Genomic DNA, 13,592 nt, shown 5'->3' on the forward strand with positions numbered 1-13,592 from the left:
TCTGAAAGGAAACTCCAGACAGAAATGCGACCGCTCCCTTATTTCATAAAAAAAGACCAGAATGGTAATCTGTACGAGATTGCCAATCATCAGAAAATTCAGCCATAGATGAGTGATTTGGCTCTGTGAGGAATGACTGTAAGATTTCCAAAGTTGCTGATTACAAAGCTGGGTCAGAATGTAGTAGCATTAAGGGAGATACAAGGAAGCTTCAAAGTATTTTGAGAAGCCAAATGAATAGGATGTAGCAGCTAGAACATTGTATGATTAAATATCAAGTTATCTACTTTGGTAGAAAAAAAACAGAAAGACAAAAAGTTTCTTAAATGTAACAGATTGGGAAGTATGGGCATTCAAAGGATCCTTGTGTCCTTCGTCGTAACGTACCAAAAGCTGGCATGCAAGCAATGAAGAAGGCAAATGTATGTTGGCATTTTGAGAGTATATGGGTACCGGAGTTAAGATGTGTTGTTCCAGTTGTGTAAAACCTTGTTGAAACTAGAAAATGGTGTGCAGTTTTGCTCTCCTTCAGAAGAGGCAGTGACGTAACTGAAATATCATGAGGCAAACAATCCAGAGGCCCACACTTGTCAAGGCTTTTTTTGTTGATTTTGTTTCCCCTTTATTCTTTCATTGCATGTGGACATCACTGGCCAGAGTTGTCTGCCCGGGGTATTTAAGAGTCAAAAACTTTGCTATGGATCTGGACCAGGCTAGGATAGCAGATTTCCTACTCTAAAGGACATCAGGGAACCAGTAGGGTATTTACAACAATTGGCAACGTTTGCATGGTTACCATTAGACCAGCTATTTTTTAATTCCAGATCTTCACTGAAGTCTAATTCCATCAGCTGCCATGGTCGGATACAAACCCATATCCACAGAACATTATTTTGGGATTCTCGTAATAGTCCAGTGACATCAGAACTATGCCATTGACTCCTTAGGTGTGACTCTGCATTCACAGCATAGTGATTGAACCTGTAAACAATGGTGCACTTGGCTAACTACAAGTTAAATAAAACTGAACTCGCCAAGGAAATAAATTACTTACATATTAATGGGTTATGTCTGGCTTAAGTCTACCTACATTCAGTAGCTTAATGGGCAAGTATATAGTGGATGCTACTGCACAAACACTGTATCAACTGTTAAATTTTTAAAAAATCAGAGATTGAAGTCATGTTGCAGTTAAAAGGGTAGTAACGTATTGATTAAAATATTCCAACATCATGAATATGTGATGGGAAATATATTAGCTTTGATCTTACCATACAAACATAGGAGCAGTACTGAGCTATTAAGCTCCAAGAGCATGTTCTGTCATTCAGTTAGCTCGTGGCTGATCATCTAACTCAAGGGCAATTTCCTGCACAACCTCCGTATCTCTTAATGCCTTGAGTATTTAGAAGTCTAGTGATTTCTGTCTCAACATATTTAATGACCAATCTTTCATATCCCCCTGGGCTGGACAATTCCAAAGACTCACCACCCTCAGTAAAGAAATTCCTCATTTCATTCTTAAATAGTCTATCCCTTATCCTGAGATTATGTGCCCTAGTTCAACCTGTCATACCAAGTTGAATTGTCTAAGTTTTAATGAGATCACCCCATAGTCTTCAAATATCCCGAGAATACAGTCCCAGTTTCCTCCATCTCTCCTCAGAAATTAATCTCAGCATTAAAGAGATTAATTTCTGATTCAGTTCCTTTCAAGTAAATATAAATTTTTGTCACTACTCTTTCATGGGATGTGGCATCATGGGCAAGTCCTTGAACTGAGTGACTTGCCTGGCCTCTTCAGCAGGCAATTAAGAATCTATCATATTCCTGAGAGCCTGGACGCATATGTAAACTTGACAATGTAAAAATGGTAGATTCCTTTCTTTCGTTAAGATTAGTAATGAAACAGATAGTTAATTATAAAAATTGATGATAGTTCAATGGTCATCATTAAGATTAGCTTTTATTTCTGGATTTATTAATTGAATTCAAATTCTACAAGCTGCCAGGTGAACCCTTACCCCCACAACATTTGTAGTGTACCTCTGCATTACTAATCCATTAACATCACCTTGACAGTCAAAAATTGATTATATTTCAGGGAGAGAGAAAACAATGGGACAATCATTGCAGAACTATAGAGAGTGGAGCTAGATGACAGCCAGCACAGACATAACAGTGTCTCTCTTTGCTGTTACCATTCTCTTTTTCATCCTAATGCTGTTAAATCATTAAATATTTTCACAGCTCTCTATAATGTTTTAGATTTATACAGCATCCCTTGTATTTTGTCAGCACAGATGCAATTTCGCCAAATGCGAGGACTGCAGATGCTGTCTGCAGATGACGGGCAAAAGCCTGATGAAGTAGCGGCGCTCCAAAAGTTAGTGTTTCCAAATAAACCTGTTGGACTATAACCTGGTGTTTTGTGATTTTTAAAGTTAAGGTGTGTTTGTTGCTCTTGATGCAGTCGCCTCTACATTAGGGAGGCAGGACACTAACTTGTGAAATGTTTCAGAGAACATCTCTGGGACAGACGCACCAAACATACCCACTGTCCTGTTGCCAACCACTTCAACTCCCACTCCACCTCCCCCTCCAACTCCACCAAGGACGTGCAAGTCCTGGGCCTCCTCCACCGCCAAATCCTAACTACCCAACACCTGGAGGAAGAACTTCTCATCTTCCGCCTTGGAACCCTCCAACCACAGAGCATCAACGCCAATTTCATCTGTTTCCTCATCCACCCTCCCCCATCCCCATCCCCATCCCCATCCCCATCCCCATCCCAAATCCAACCAAACTCAGCACCGCCCCCTTGAACTGTCCTACCTGTCCATCTTCCCTCCCATCTATCTGCTCCAACCTCCGCTCTGACCAATCACCATCACCCCAACCACCCCCGCCCCCCCCATTCTACCTATTGCTTTTCCCTTGACATTTGACCTCATCTGCAGACAAGATTTGAATATTTGAATTTAAACCGCCATCAGCAAACGGCAGTTTCGAGACTTCCAGCAGGAGGCAGACGTTTATTTCTAATCTTCAGCATTTCTGTGTTCTCTTCAAAGTTCGTTTGGTATACATTCCTCACCGTTTTTATGCTCATATATTAATACCACCGAGGTTACTGGAAACGTGAAATAAAAACAAAATACTGGAGAAACCCAGCGGATCGCCGTTTCTGTCGATGTTAAAGCTCCCAGAGCCGCACCCAAGACGTTCATGTACGCTTTCTCTCTCTCTCTCCACAGAAACCTCAGAGACGCTGAGCTTCCCCAACATTTTCTGGTTTTGTTCCGTTTGTTAAACTCGGATCAAATAATAACGTTTCCTCCGCATTTCCCTCTATCTCGCTCACCTCCATCTCTATATAAAAACAAAGTAAACTATTCGTCTCCTTCGCCCTGCGCCATTTCGTGCGGGCGGGCCTGAAGATCCATTTCTTTGCGTATCGAAACAGGGTAATCATTCCTATTCACAGGTTGGTGCGATTACATTGAGCTGAGACGCCAGCGGAGCCCAAATGACTGCGTGGGCCCCCTGTTCTTCTTAGGCAGGTAGATGTTAGACGGTGGCCTTTCCCCACCGCGCCTTGGCGGCAGCTGCCCCAAGCTTCAGCACGTCCCTCAACACGTAGTCCTGGACCTTGGAATGTGCCAGTCTGCAACACTCAGTCGGTGTCAACTCCTTCAGCTGGAAGATCAACAGGTTTCGGACCACCCAGAGAGCGTCCTTCACCGAGTTGATGATCCTCCAGGCACAGTTGATGTTCGTCTCGGTGTGTGTCCCGGGGAACAGGCCGTAGAGCACGGAGTCCCGCGTCACGGCGCTGCTCGGGACGAACCTCGACAGACACCACTGCATTCCTCTCCAGACTTCCTCTGCATAGGCATATTCCAGAAGGAGGTGTGTGACAGTCTCGTCCCCCCCGCATCCGCTTCGAGGGCAGCGTGCGGTGCGGCAGAGAGTCCGGGCGTGCATAAATGATCTCACAGGCAGAGCCCTTCTCACCACCAGCCAAGCTATGTCTTGGTGCTTGTTGGAAAGTTCTGGCGATGAGGCATTCTGCCAAATGGCTTTGACAGTCTGCTCAGGGAACCGCTCGACAGGATCTGCCCTCTCCTTTTCCCGAAGGGTCTCAAGGACACTACGTGCTGACCACTTCCTGATGGACTTGTGGTCAAAGGTGTTTTTCTTGATAAATTTCTCCACGAAGGACAGGTGGTACGGAACGGTCCAACTACTCGGAGCGTTCTGCGGCAGCGAAGCCAGGCCCATCCTTCGCAACACCGGGGACAGGTAGAACCTCAGTACGTAGTGACACTTGGTGTTTGCGTACCGGGGATCCACGCACAGCTTGATGCAGCCACACACAAAGGTGGCCATCAGGGTGAGGGTTACATTGGGTGTGTTTTTTCCCCCATTGCACCGGTCTTTGTACATTATGTCTCTTCGGACCCGGTCCATCTTTGATCTCCACACGAAGTGGAAGATGGCCCGGGTGACTGCGGCGGCACAGGTTCTGGGGATAGGCCAGACCTGTGCCACGTATAACAATACTGAGAGTACCTCACACCTGATGACCAGGTTTTTACCCGCGATGGAGAGCGACCGTTGCTCCCATCTGCCCAGTTTCTGTCTCCCCTTCCTGATCCGCTCTTCCCAGGTCTTGGCGCACGCCCCAGCCCCAGCCCCACCGAACCAAATACCCAGCACCTTCAGGTGGTCAGTCCTGACGGTGAAGGGGATAGAGGATTGGTCGGCCCAGTTCCCGAAGAGCATGGCTTCGCTCTTGCCTCGGTTAACCTTGGCCCCCGAGGCCCGTTCGAACTGGTCACGGATGCACATGAGTCTGTGCACGGACAGCGGATCCGAGCAGAAAACGGCGACGTCATCCATGTACAGGGAGGCCTTAACCTGCAGACCCCCGCTGCCAGGAATAGTCACCCCTTTCAGGCTCGCATCCTTCCTGATGGACTCGGCAAATGGCTCTATGCAACACACAAACAAGGCAGGAGAGAGAGGGCAGCCCTGCCTGACTCCAGATCTGACTGGGAAGCTATCTGATTCCCACCCATTGATTGAGACTGCACTGACAATGTTGGTGTAGAGCAGTCTGATCCAATTAGCGATTCCCTCCCCGAAGCCCATTTTGGAGAGGACATCCCTCATATATGTATGCGATATCCTGTCAAAGGCTTTCTCCTGGTCCAGGCTGAAGAGGCAGGTGTCCACCCCCCTGTCCTGCACGTAGGCAATCGTATCTCTGAGGAGTGCGAGACTCTCAGCGATCTTCCTGCCCGGTACAGCACAGGTTTGGTCAGGGTGAATCACCCATCCCAGAGCAGACCTGACCCGGTTGGCGATGACCTTTGACAAGATTTTGTAGTCTGTGTTTAACAGTGAGATCGGTCTCCAATTTCTAATTTCTTCCCTCTCCCCCTTCTGCTTGTAGATGAGGGTGATGATGCCTTTCCTCATGGATTCACTCATGGTACCTGCCCGAAGCATACTGACATACACCTCCAGCAGATCCCGACCAATCAAGTCCCAAAGAGCGGAATAGAGCTCGACCGGTAAGTCGTCGCTTCCGGGAGTTTTATTCTTTTTGAAGGACTCGAGGGCCTTGGTCAGCTCATCCAGAGATAGCGGCTGGTCCAGCCTCTCTCGTGTTCCGTCGTCTAGGACCTCCGTGATAGAGGACAGGAACGACTTGGAGGCCGCGCTGTCGGTTGGCTTCGAGTCATACAGACTGGCATAGAAGGATTTGCTGATCCTCATGATGTCAGCCTGAGATGACGTTACCGAGCCATCTTCTTCCTTCAGGCTGCTGAGCACAGAGCTCTCCTGTACGATTACATTTTTAGCTGAGGCGTCAGTGGCGACCTCCAAGTGAAGTGAAGCTTGTTGTCTCCTGCTTTCTATTTATGTATTTGTCCTGGATCGGGTTTGTGGTGATGTCATTTCCTGTTTGTATTCCAAGGGGTTGAAAGATGGCATCTCAACCTATGTGTTTGTTTATGGCGTTGTGGTTGGAGTGCCAGGCCTCTAGGAATTCTCTGGCATGTCCTTGCTTAGTCTGTCCCAGGATAGATGTGTTGTCCCAGTTGAAATGGTGGGTTTTTTTCATCCGTGTATAGGGGTACGAGGGAGAGAGGGTCGTGTCTTTTTGTGGCTAGCTGGTGTTTGTATATCCTGGTGGCTAACTTTCTTCCTGTTTGTCCTACGTAGTGTTTGTGGCAGTCCTTGCATGGAATTTTATAGATGATGTTGGTCCTGGTGTGGAGTTTGCACATTCTCCCCTTGTCTGCATGGGTTTCCTCCGGGTGCTCCGGTTTCCTCCCACAGTCCACAAATGTGCAAATTAGGTTCTAAAATGCCCATATTGTTTGGTGAAGGGGTAAATGTAGGAGAATGGGTCTGGGTGGGTTGCTCTTCGGAGGGTCGGTGTGGACTTGTTGGGCCGAAGGGCCTGTTTCCACACTGTAAGTAATCTAATCTCAAATATTTACCCCTGACTAATGCAGCTAACCTACACATCCCTTAACACGACAGGCTGACTGACCTGCAGTGCTTTCCCAGCACCACTCTAATCTAGACTCTGGTTTCCAGCATCTGCAGTCCTTGTTTTTACCCTGCTGTGAGGGAACAGTGTTAACCACTGAGCCACCATGCCACCCACCATATGGCCAGGTTGAGGCAGAAACTGTGCGTGTGGGACTCCAATGCAGGTAAAAACCTGGTCATCAGGTGTGAGGTGCTCTTTGGCGTTGTTACATGTGATGTAGGTCTGGCCCATACCCTGAACCTGCATCACAGTATTCATCCAAGCTATCTTCAACTTCGCCTAGAACTCAAAATGTTTCGAGTCAGCAGGACATCACATAGAGCAGGTAGAAGAACATACCCAATATTGCACTCATCCCGATGGCTACATTTGTACTTGATTGATGGCTGTACCAAACTCTGTATAGACCCTTTGCTGCACAAATACCAAGTGGCACTCCATGCTGACACCTCCACCAGTCCCTGTGATTGTGAAGGATGGGACCGGCCACGTTGCCACAGAACATTCATGTCGTTGGACTATACTGTACCTCTACCATTTGTGGAAAAGCTTGTACTTTCAAATAAACCTGTTGGACCATAACAGGCAGTGTTCAATACATAAAGACTTTGAGCCTATGAAGAAAGGAAACGTTTGATCAGACTTGGAGCACACTGTCCAGGTTGTTTGGCAGAATGTCTCATCACCACAAGTTACCAACAAGCACCAAGATGTAATGTGGCTGGTAGAGAGAAGGGCAAAACCCGTGAGATCTTTCATCCACAACTGGACTTTGTGTGTCACTGCATTCTGCTCTTGAAATGGCTGCAGTGGTAAAGAAACCTTAGCATAGCCGATTCTAGAATGTGTCTTGCAACAAAGGTTTGGTGAGAGATGCATTGATTTTTGTTGAAGCCCATCGCGAGCAGCTCCCTGACACAGGACCCTGTGCAATACAAGCTGATCCCTGGGATGCAGACCGAGCCAAACATACAACTATGCCTGGAGCACCTTCAACTTGGTGAAAATGCTGTTACATCTGTCTGAAACTTATTGATCTTCCAGAGCAAACTGTTGCCCTCAACCAAGTGTGAGACACAAACAAACTGCAGATGCTGGAATCCAAAGTAGACAAACAGGGGACCAGAAGAGCATAGCAAGCCAGGCAGCATCAGGAGGTGGAGCAGTCAACGTTTTGGATATAATCCTTCTTTCAGACTGCTGTATTTCAAGGTCCAGAAATATGTGATAAGGGACACACTTTGTCAGTGGACTGGTCAGACCTTTCCTGGGGCTATCTGTTAAAGTCAGTCATGGCAGATGATGTTTGATATGACAATTGTGATATTATCCATTTTGGTCAGAAGAATTGAAATGCAATGTTTTATCTAAATGGAGAGAAATTTCTTGCAGAGGGATATGGGTGTCCTTGTGTATGAATTGCAGAAAACTAATATGGAAGTACAGCAGCTAAAGCAGAAGACATGAAAGTAGGGAAGTGTTGCTGCCAGTGTTTCTTTACGTGAGGAGAGATATTGTTGTTTTGGAGGCAGTTCAGAGGAAGTTAACTAGTTTGGTTCCAGAGATAAGGGGTTTGCCTATACTCTCTGGATTTAGAAGAAGGGGAGGAGATCTAACTGAGGTAAATAAGATGGTGTGGGGGATTGGCAATGTTAACCTAGAGAGAATATTTCATCATGTGGGGCTATCTAGAATGAGAGGTCATTGTTTTAGGATAAGGGGGAGCAGATTTAAAACAGAGATGAGAAATTATTTCTCTCAAATGGGCATGAATCTGTGGAATTCACTATCCTGAAGTGTGGTGGATGCTGGGAGATTAAGTACATTTAAGAAGGATATAAATTTTTAATTAATAACGGGTTCAAGAGTTTTGGAGAGTGGGCAGGAAAGTGGAGTCTGAGATTAACCATAATCCTATAAAATGGTGGACCATACTCGTGGGCTGAATTGCCTACGCCTACTCCTAGTCCTTATGTTCTAATGGGGCTGGAAAGCTCTAAGTCCTGGGGAGTCCATATGTTGACCAGTGGAGAGGGGGGAAAGAGGTTTGGGAATGGAAGGGCAAGAATAGCTTTAGTGGATCTATTGACAGTGACTACTGCTGTGGTCTCCAAGAGGGAAAGCATGCAGGACCATGGTGGGCATCATTAAAGTATAATGTCAGATCTCAGGGGAAAAGGAGGAATATTGGTGGTCAATATGGAAGATTTACACACCAATGTTGGGGAGACAGAATTTGTCAAAATGGACTGTCCAGGTACACCAAGAAAAATGTGTACATGCAGATTCTTTATTCGGTGATGGATGCCTGACAACAACGTGGAACTCAAATGCTGAGGGTGTCCATTACAAGCTGCATCCCTGCCATCTCTTGCTGTTTGTGAAATGTGACCTACAAACACTGCACTTGAAAAATACAGCCACACTTCATTTGCCGCTATATCAACTGAATTGCATGCAGTGTTAAAGTGTTTGTGGTTCAAATGCTGCTCCCAGATGATGGTCCACCATGTCATTGGCTCATGCAAATGAAGCACATTTCATCGCTTCTGACTTTAAACGAAGTAATTCTGGCCATAACCAATACAAAATTTGCAAGATTTCCAAGGATGGTATAGGGCATCCCCTCTAAGTGAAACTGGGATGAAAAGGACTTCGAGCACATGGAACACTCCAAATGTACTGTTATGTGTTGATCAATCAGTCGGTGCAGCACATCAGCCAGGTAGATGGCTATTCCCAAAGAGCCATGAGAAGTCCCTGCATGCCATAGTGTTGGGGCGCTACATGTCTCATTATATGGAGGAGTGTTTGCAGCTGTCATAGAATCCCTACAGTGTGGGAAGAGGCCATTGAGTCCACACTGATGCTCCAAAGAGCATCCCACCCAGACCCCCACACCACCTATTTTTACCATGGTCAACCCAACTAGCCTGCATAGCCCTGGACACTACGGAAAACTTAGCATGGCCAATCCCCCTAATCTGCACATTGGAAACTAGAGCACCCAGAGGAAACCCCCCCCATGCAGACATGGGGAGAATATGCAAACTCCACACAGGACTGGAATTGAACCTGGGTCCCATGTGCTGTGAGGCAGCAATGCAAACAACTGAGCCACCATACCAACCTAAATTTCTTTCTCCTTGCTGCCTTTGTGGGAGGAGGAAGTGCTGGATGTCCTGAAACGCATAAAGGTGGATAATCCCTAGGACCTGATCAGGTATACCCTAGAACTCTGTGGGAAACTAGAGAAGTGATTGCTGGGCCTCTTGCTGAGATATTTGTATCATCACAGGTGAGTGCCGGAAGACTGGAGGTTGGCTAACGTGGTGCCACTTTTTAAGAAGGGTAGTAAGGAGAAGCCAGGGAACTATAGACCAGTGACCCTGACATCGCTGGTGGTCAGGTTGTTGGAGGGAATCTTGAGGGACAAGATGTACATGTATTTGGAAAGATAAGGAATGATTAGGGATAGTCAACATGGCTTTGTGCGTGGGAAATCATGTCTCACAAACTTGATTGAGGTTTTTGAAGAAGTAACAAAGAGGATTAATGATGGCAGAGCAGTAGATGTGATCTATATGGACTTCAGTAAGGCGTTCGACAAGGTTCCCCATGGGAGACTGGTTAGCAAGGTTAGATCTCACGAAATAAAAGGAGAACTAACCATTTGGATACAGAACTGGCTTAAAGATAGAAAACAGAGGGTGGTGGTGGAGGGTTGTTTTTCAGACTGGAGGCCTGTGACCAGTGGAGTGCCACAAGGATCGGTACTCTACATTTTGTCATTTACATAAATGATTTGGATGCAATCATAAGAGATACAGTTAGTAAGTTTGCAGATGACGCCAAAATTGGAAGTGTAGTGGACAGCGAAGAAGGTTACCTCAGATTACAACAGGATCTTGATCAGATGGGCCAATGGGCCGAGAAGTGGCATGTTGGAATTTAATTCAGATAAATGCGAGGTGCTGCATTTTGGGAAAGCAAACCTTAGCAGGACTTACACACTCAATAGTAAGGTCCTAGAGAGTGTTGCTGAACAAAGAGACCTTGGAGTGCAGGTTCATAGCTCCTTGAAAGTGGAGTCGCAGGTAGATAGGATAGTGAAGAAGACGTTTGGTATGCTTTCTTTTATTGGGCAGAGTATTGAGTACAGGAGTTGGGAGGTCATGTTGTAGCTGTACAGGACATTGGTTCGGCCAATGTTGGAATATTGCATGCAATTCTGGTCTCCTTCCTATTGGAAAGATGTTGTGAAACTTGAAAAGGTTCAGAAAAGATTTACAACGATGTTGCCAGGGTTAGAGGATTTGAGCTATAGGGAGAGGCTGAACAGGCTGGGTCTGCTTTCCCTGGAGCGTCGGAGGCTGTGGTTATAGAGATTTACAAAATCATGAGGGGCATGGATAGGATAAATAGACAAAGTCTTTTCCCTGGGGTGGGGAATCCAGAACTAGAGGGCATAGGTTTAGAGTGACAAGGGAAAGATATAAAAGAGACCTAAGGGACAGCTTTTTCGCGCAGAGGGTGGTAGGTGTATGAAATGAGCTGCCAGAGGAAGTGGTGGAGGCTGATATAATTGCAACATTTAAAAGGCATTTGGATGGGTATATGAAAAAGAGGGGCTTGGAGGGATATGGGCCTTGTGTTGGAAGGTGGGACTAGATTGAGTTGGGATATCTGTTAAGCATGGATGGGTTAGACCGAAGGGTCTGTTTCCATGCTGTACATCTCTATGACTCTGACTTTGACCATATTTGCTTTAATAATACGTTTATACATTGTGTCACTTCCTGTTCCACTCTCTATTATCACCTAAATAGCTGCCTTGCAATGCCTGATGAAGGGCTTTTGCTCGAAACATTGATTGTCCTGCTGTTCGGATACTGCCTGACTTTCTGTGCTTTTGCAGCACCACTCTAAATTAGAGTCTGGTTTCCAGCATCTGCAGTCTTTGTTTTTGCCTTGCAACGCTGTCATGTCCTTCTGCTTTGGAAGCCAGCGTGTCCCTCTCCACAATTTCATAACTATTTGGCAGTTGCAGTGGCCAAGGCTCATTGAATTTTACCTCCAAGTCTCCATATCAGCCTCACTTGCTGACACTCTTTCCTGTCCATGACCACAGACCAAATTTGAATGATCCAGCTTGAGGGATGTTGGAGCAAAATGTCCAGATAACTATCGCCTTCAGTGAGTGATACAATGTCTACCACTTAAGAGTCCAGCTCATCAACTCAGATCCAAAGTTCTTTGAGCTGCACACACTTGCTATACATATGTTCACTTTGGATCACCTTCGTGTTCAGGAGCTTCCCATATGCTGCATGACCCATCCTGCTTTAGCTCCCCCCCCACCACCCCACCCCCATAATAGTTGCTATATGTAGGACAAAGATTAAATCAGGAGAGAATGAGGACATGTTTAAAAAAAGCAGTGTATTAATTACGGATGACTTTCAATCTTGATGTAGATTGGGAAAATTGAATTGGCAGAGGAAAGATTCATAGGGTATTTTTAGGACGGTTTCCTAGAACCTGTGTGGAATACATTGTGGATCCAGTCAGAGATCAGGAGAAAGTGAGGACTGCAGATGCTGGAGATCAGAGTTGAGAGTGTGGTGCTAGAAAAGCACAGCAGGTCAGGCAGCATCCGAGGAGCAGAAGAATCAACATTTCGGGCATAAGTCCTTCATCAGGAAGGTTGCTGCCTGACCTGCTGTGCTTTTTCAGCACCGCTCTCAATCGGAGATCGGGCTATTTTGGATCTGGTAATGTGTAATGAGGTTTAATGTATCATCTCAGTGTAAATGATCGCAAAGGAAACAATGGTGTTAAATTTAAATAAAGGGAATGCAAAGGAATGAGGGTAACATCGACTGGAATGGACTGGAAACGGAGTTTATCAGAAAAGACAATTGATTAACAATGGCAGAAGTTTAAGAAACTAATTCATAATTGATAACTCAAAAACATCACCAGTAAGAAGGAATTTAGGAAAGGGATAAACTGACAATTAACCACGGGAATTAAGGATAGCACCAAACTGAAAGAAAAATAAATACATAATATTGCAAAGATCAGTGGTAAGCTAAAGGATTGGAAAAGTTTTAAAAATGAACAGAAGATGACCAAAAATATAACAAAGAGGGGGAAAATAGACTTTGAGGGTAAACTTGGGAGTAATATAAAAGTGGACAAGAAGTTGTTCTCTACAATATATAAAAAGGAAAGGAAACACCAAAGTGGACATAGGCCCCTTAGAGAATGAGGATGGGAAATAATGAATTGGATCCAGGAACCTAGCAGCACTGAAGTGTCAGGACAGACCCTTCTCCAAGACAAGAATGTCTTCTGTTCATTATGATCCGAATTTAGGTTTCTGCCAGTAGAAGCAATGAAGTCATCCACAGATTGCATATTAGTTGCAGTGGCTGACTTGTAAAGAAGATCAAAGTGGATGGTGTCAGAACAGGTCCAACGGCAAGTCGAGCGGTAGCAGCAAGCCGTCAAGTAGGCCAAAGAGCGCCAAACTCGGGCAGAGGCCAAAGCTACAAGGCACCTCAAGATGCATTGGGAACACATGAGGGTCAGAGTCTTTCGCCAATGAATTCTTTCCCTTTGGATCAGCAAGGCACAGTGTCAATGCAGGCTCCTTGTGACCCAGAGCACTGTGACAGAACTGTGCCAGTTGCTAGTTTGGGACCTGACATCTGTAGGAGTGGGGTCTCATTATTCCCCTTGGCTTCGAAGGTGACACATCCCTTAATGCAATTCATTGAAAATGCATAATTAAATGACTTTCATTGGCAAAAATATAGATGCATCATCCTTTTACTGGAAATAAGAACAAACTGTCTTCTGCAAACTTCCTGCCATTCTACTAGTTCTGGTAATCAGACTCTGGAGAAAATTTGGGAAGGGATGAATTTCTAAAGGAATTTTGCAAAGTTTTGCTAAAATATCATTGCAACCCTGAAGACACAGGGCCATTTAGGTTATTGCTCTGGGTATT

General features: G+C 45.5%; 2 protein-coding genes across 6 annotated transcripts in view; one reads left to right on the top strand and one right to left on the bottom strand.

Moving 5' to 3' along the window:
* The window catches only part of LOC148139747 (uncharacterized), a 126,843-nt gene that overhangs the window by 86,242 nt on the left and 27,009 nt on the right, over positions 1–13,592 (top strand). For 2 of the 3 annotated variants that reach the window (XM_087980254.1, XM_087980255.1), the window contains exon 4: positions 5,462–5,582. In XM_087980254.1, coding sequence (XP_087836380.1) covers positions 5,462–5,582 — 121 coding nt within the window. Of the gene's footprint in view, positions 1–2,298; positions 2,387–5,461; positions 5,583–13,592 lie in introns of all 3 variants that reach the window. The other variant, XR_015753419.1, reaches the window with a different exon arrangement.
* LOC122540450 (tumor necrosis factor receptor superfamily member 5-like) overlaps positions 1–13,592 on the bottom strand; it is a 210,596-nt gene that overhangs the window by 74,026 nt on the left and 122,978 nt on the right. The window lies entirely within an intron of this gene.

The sequence above is a fragment of the Chiloscyllium plagiosum genome, unplaced genomic scaffold (genome assembly GCF_037043375.1).
Source record: "Chiloscyllium plagiosum isolate Xiang-an unplaced genomic scaffold, Cpla_swu_hap1 HiC_scaffold_37, whole genome shotgun sequence".
NCBI classification, from domain to species: Eukaryota; Metazoa; Chordata; class Chondrichthyes; order Orectolobiformes; family Hemiscylliidae; genus Chiloscyllium; species Chiloscyllium plagiosum.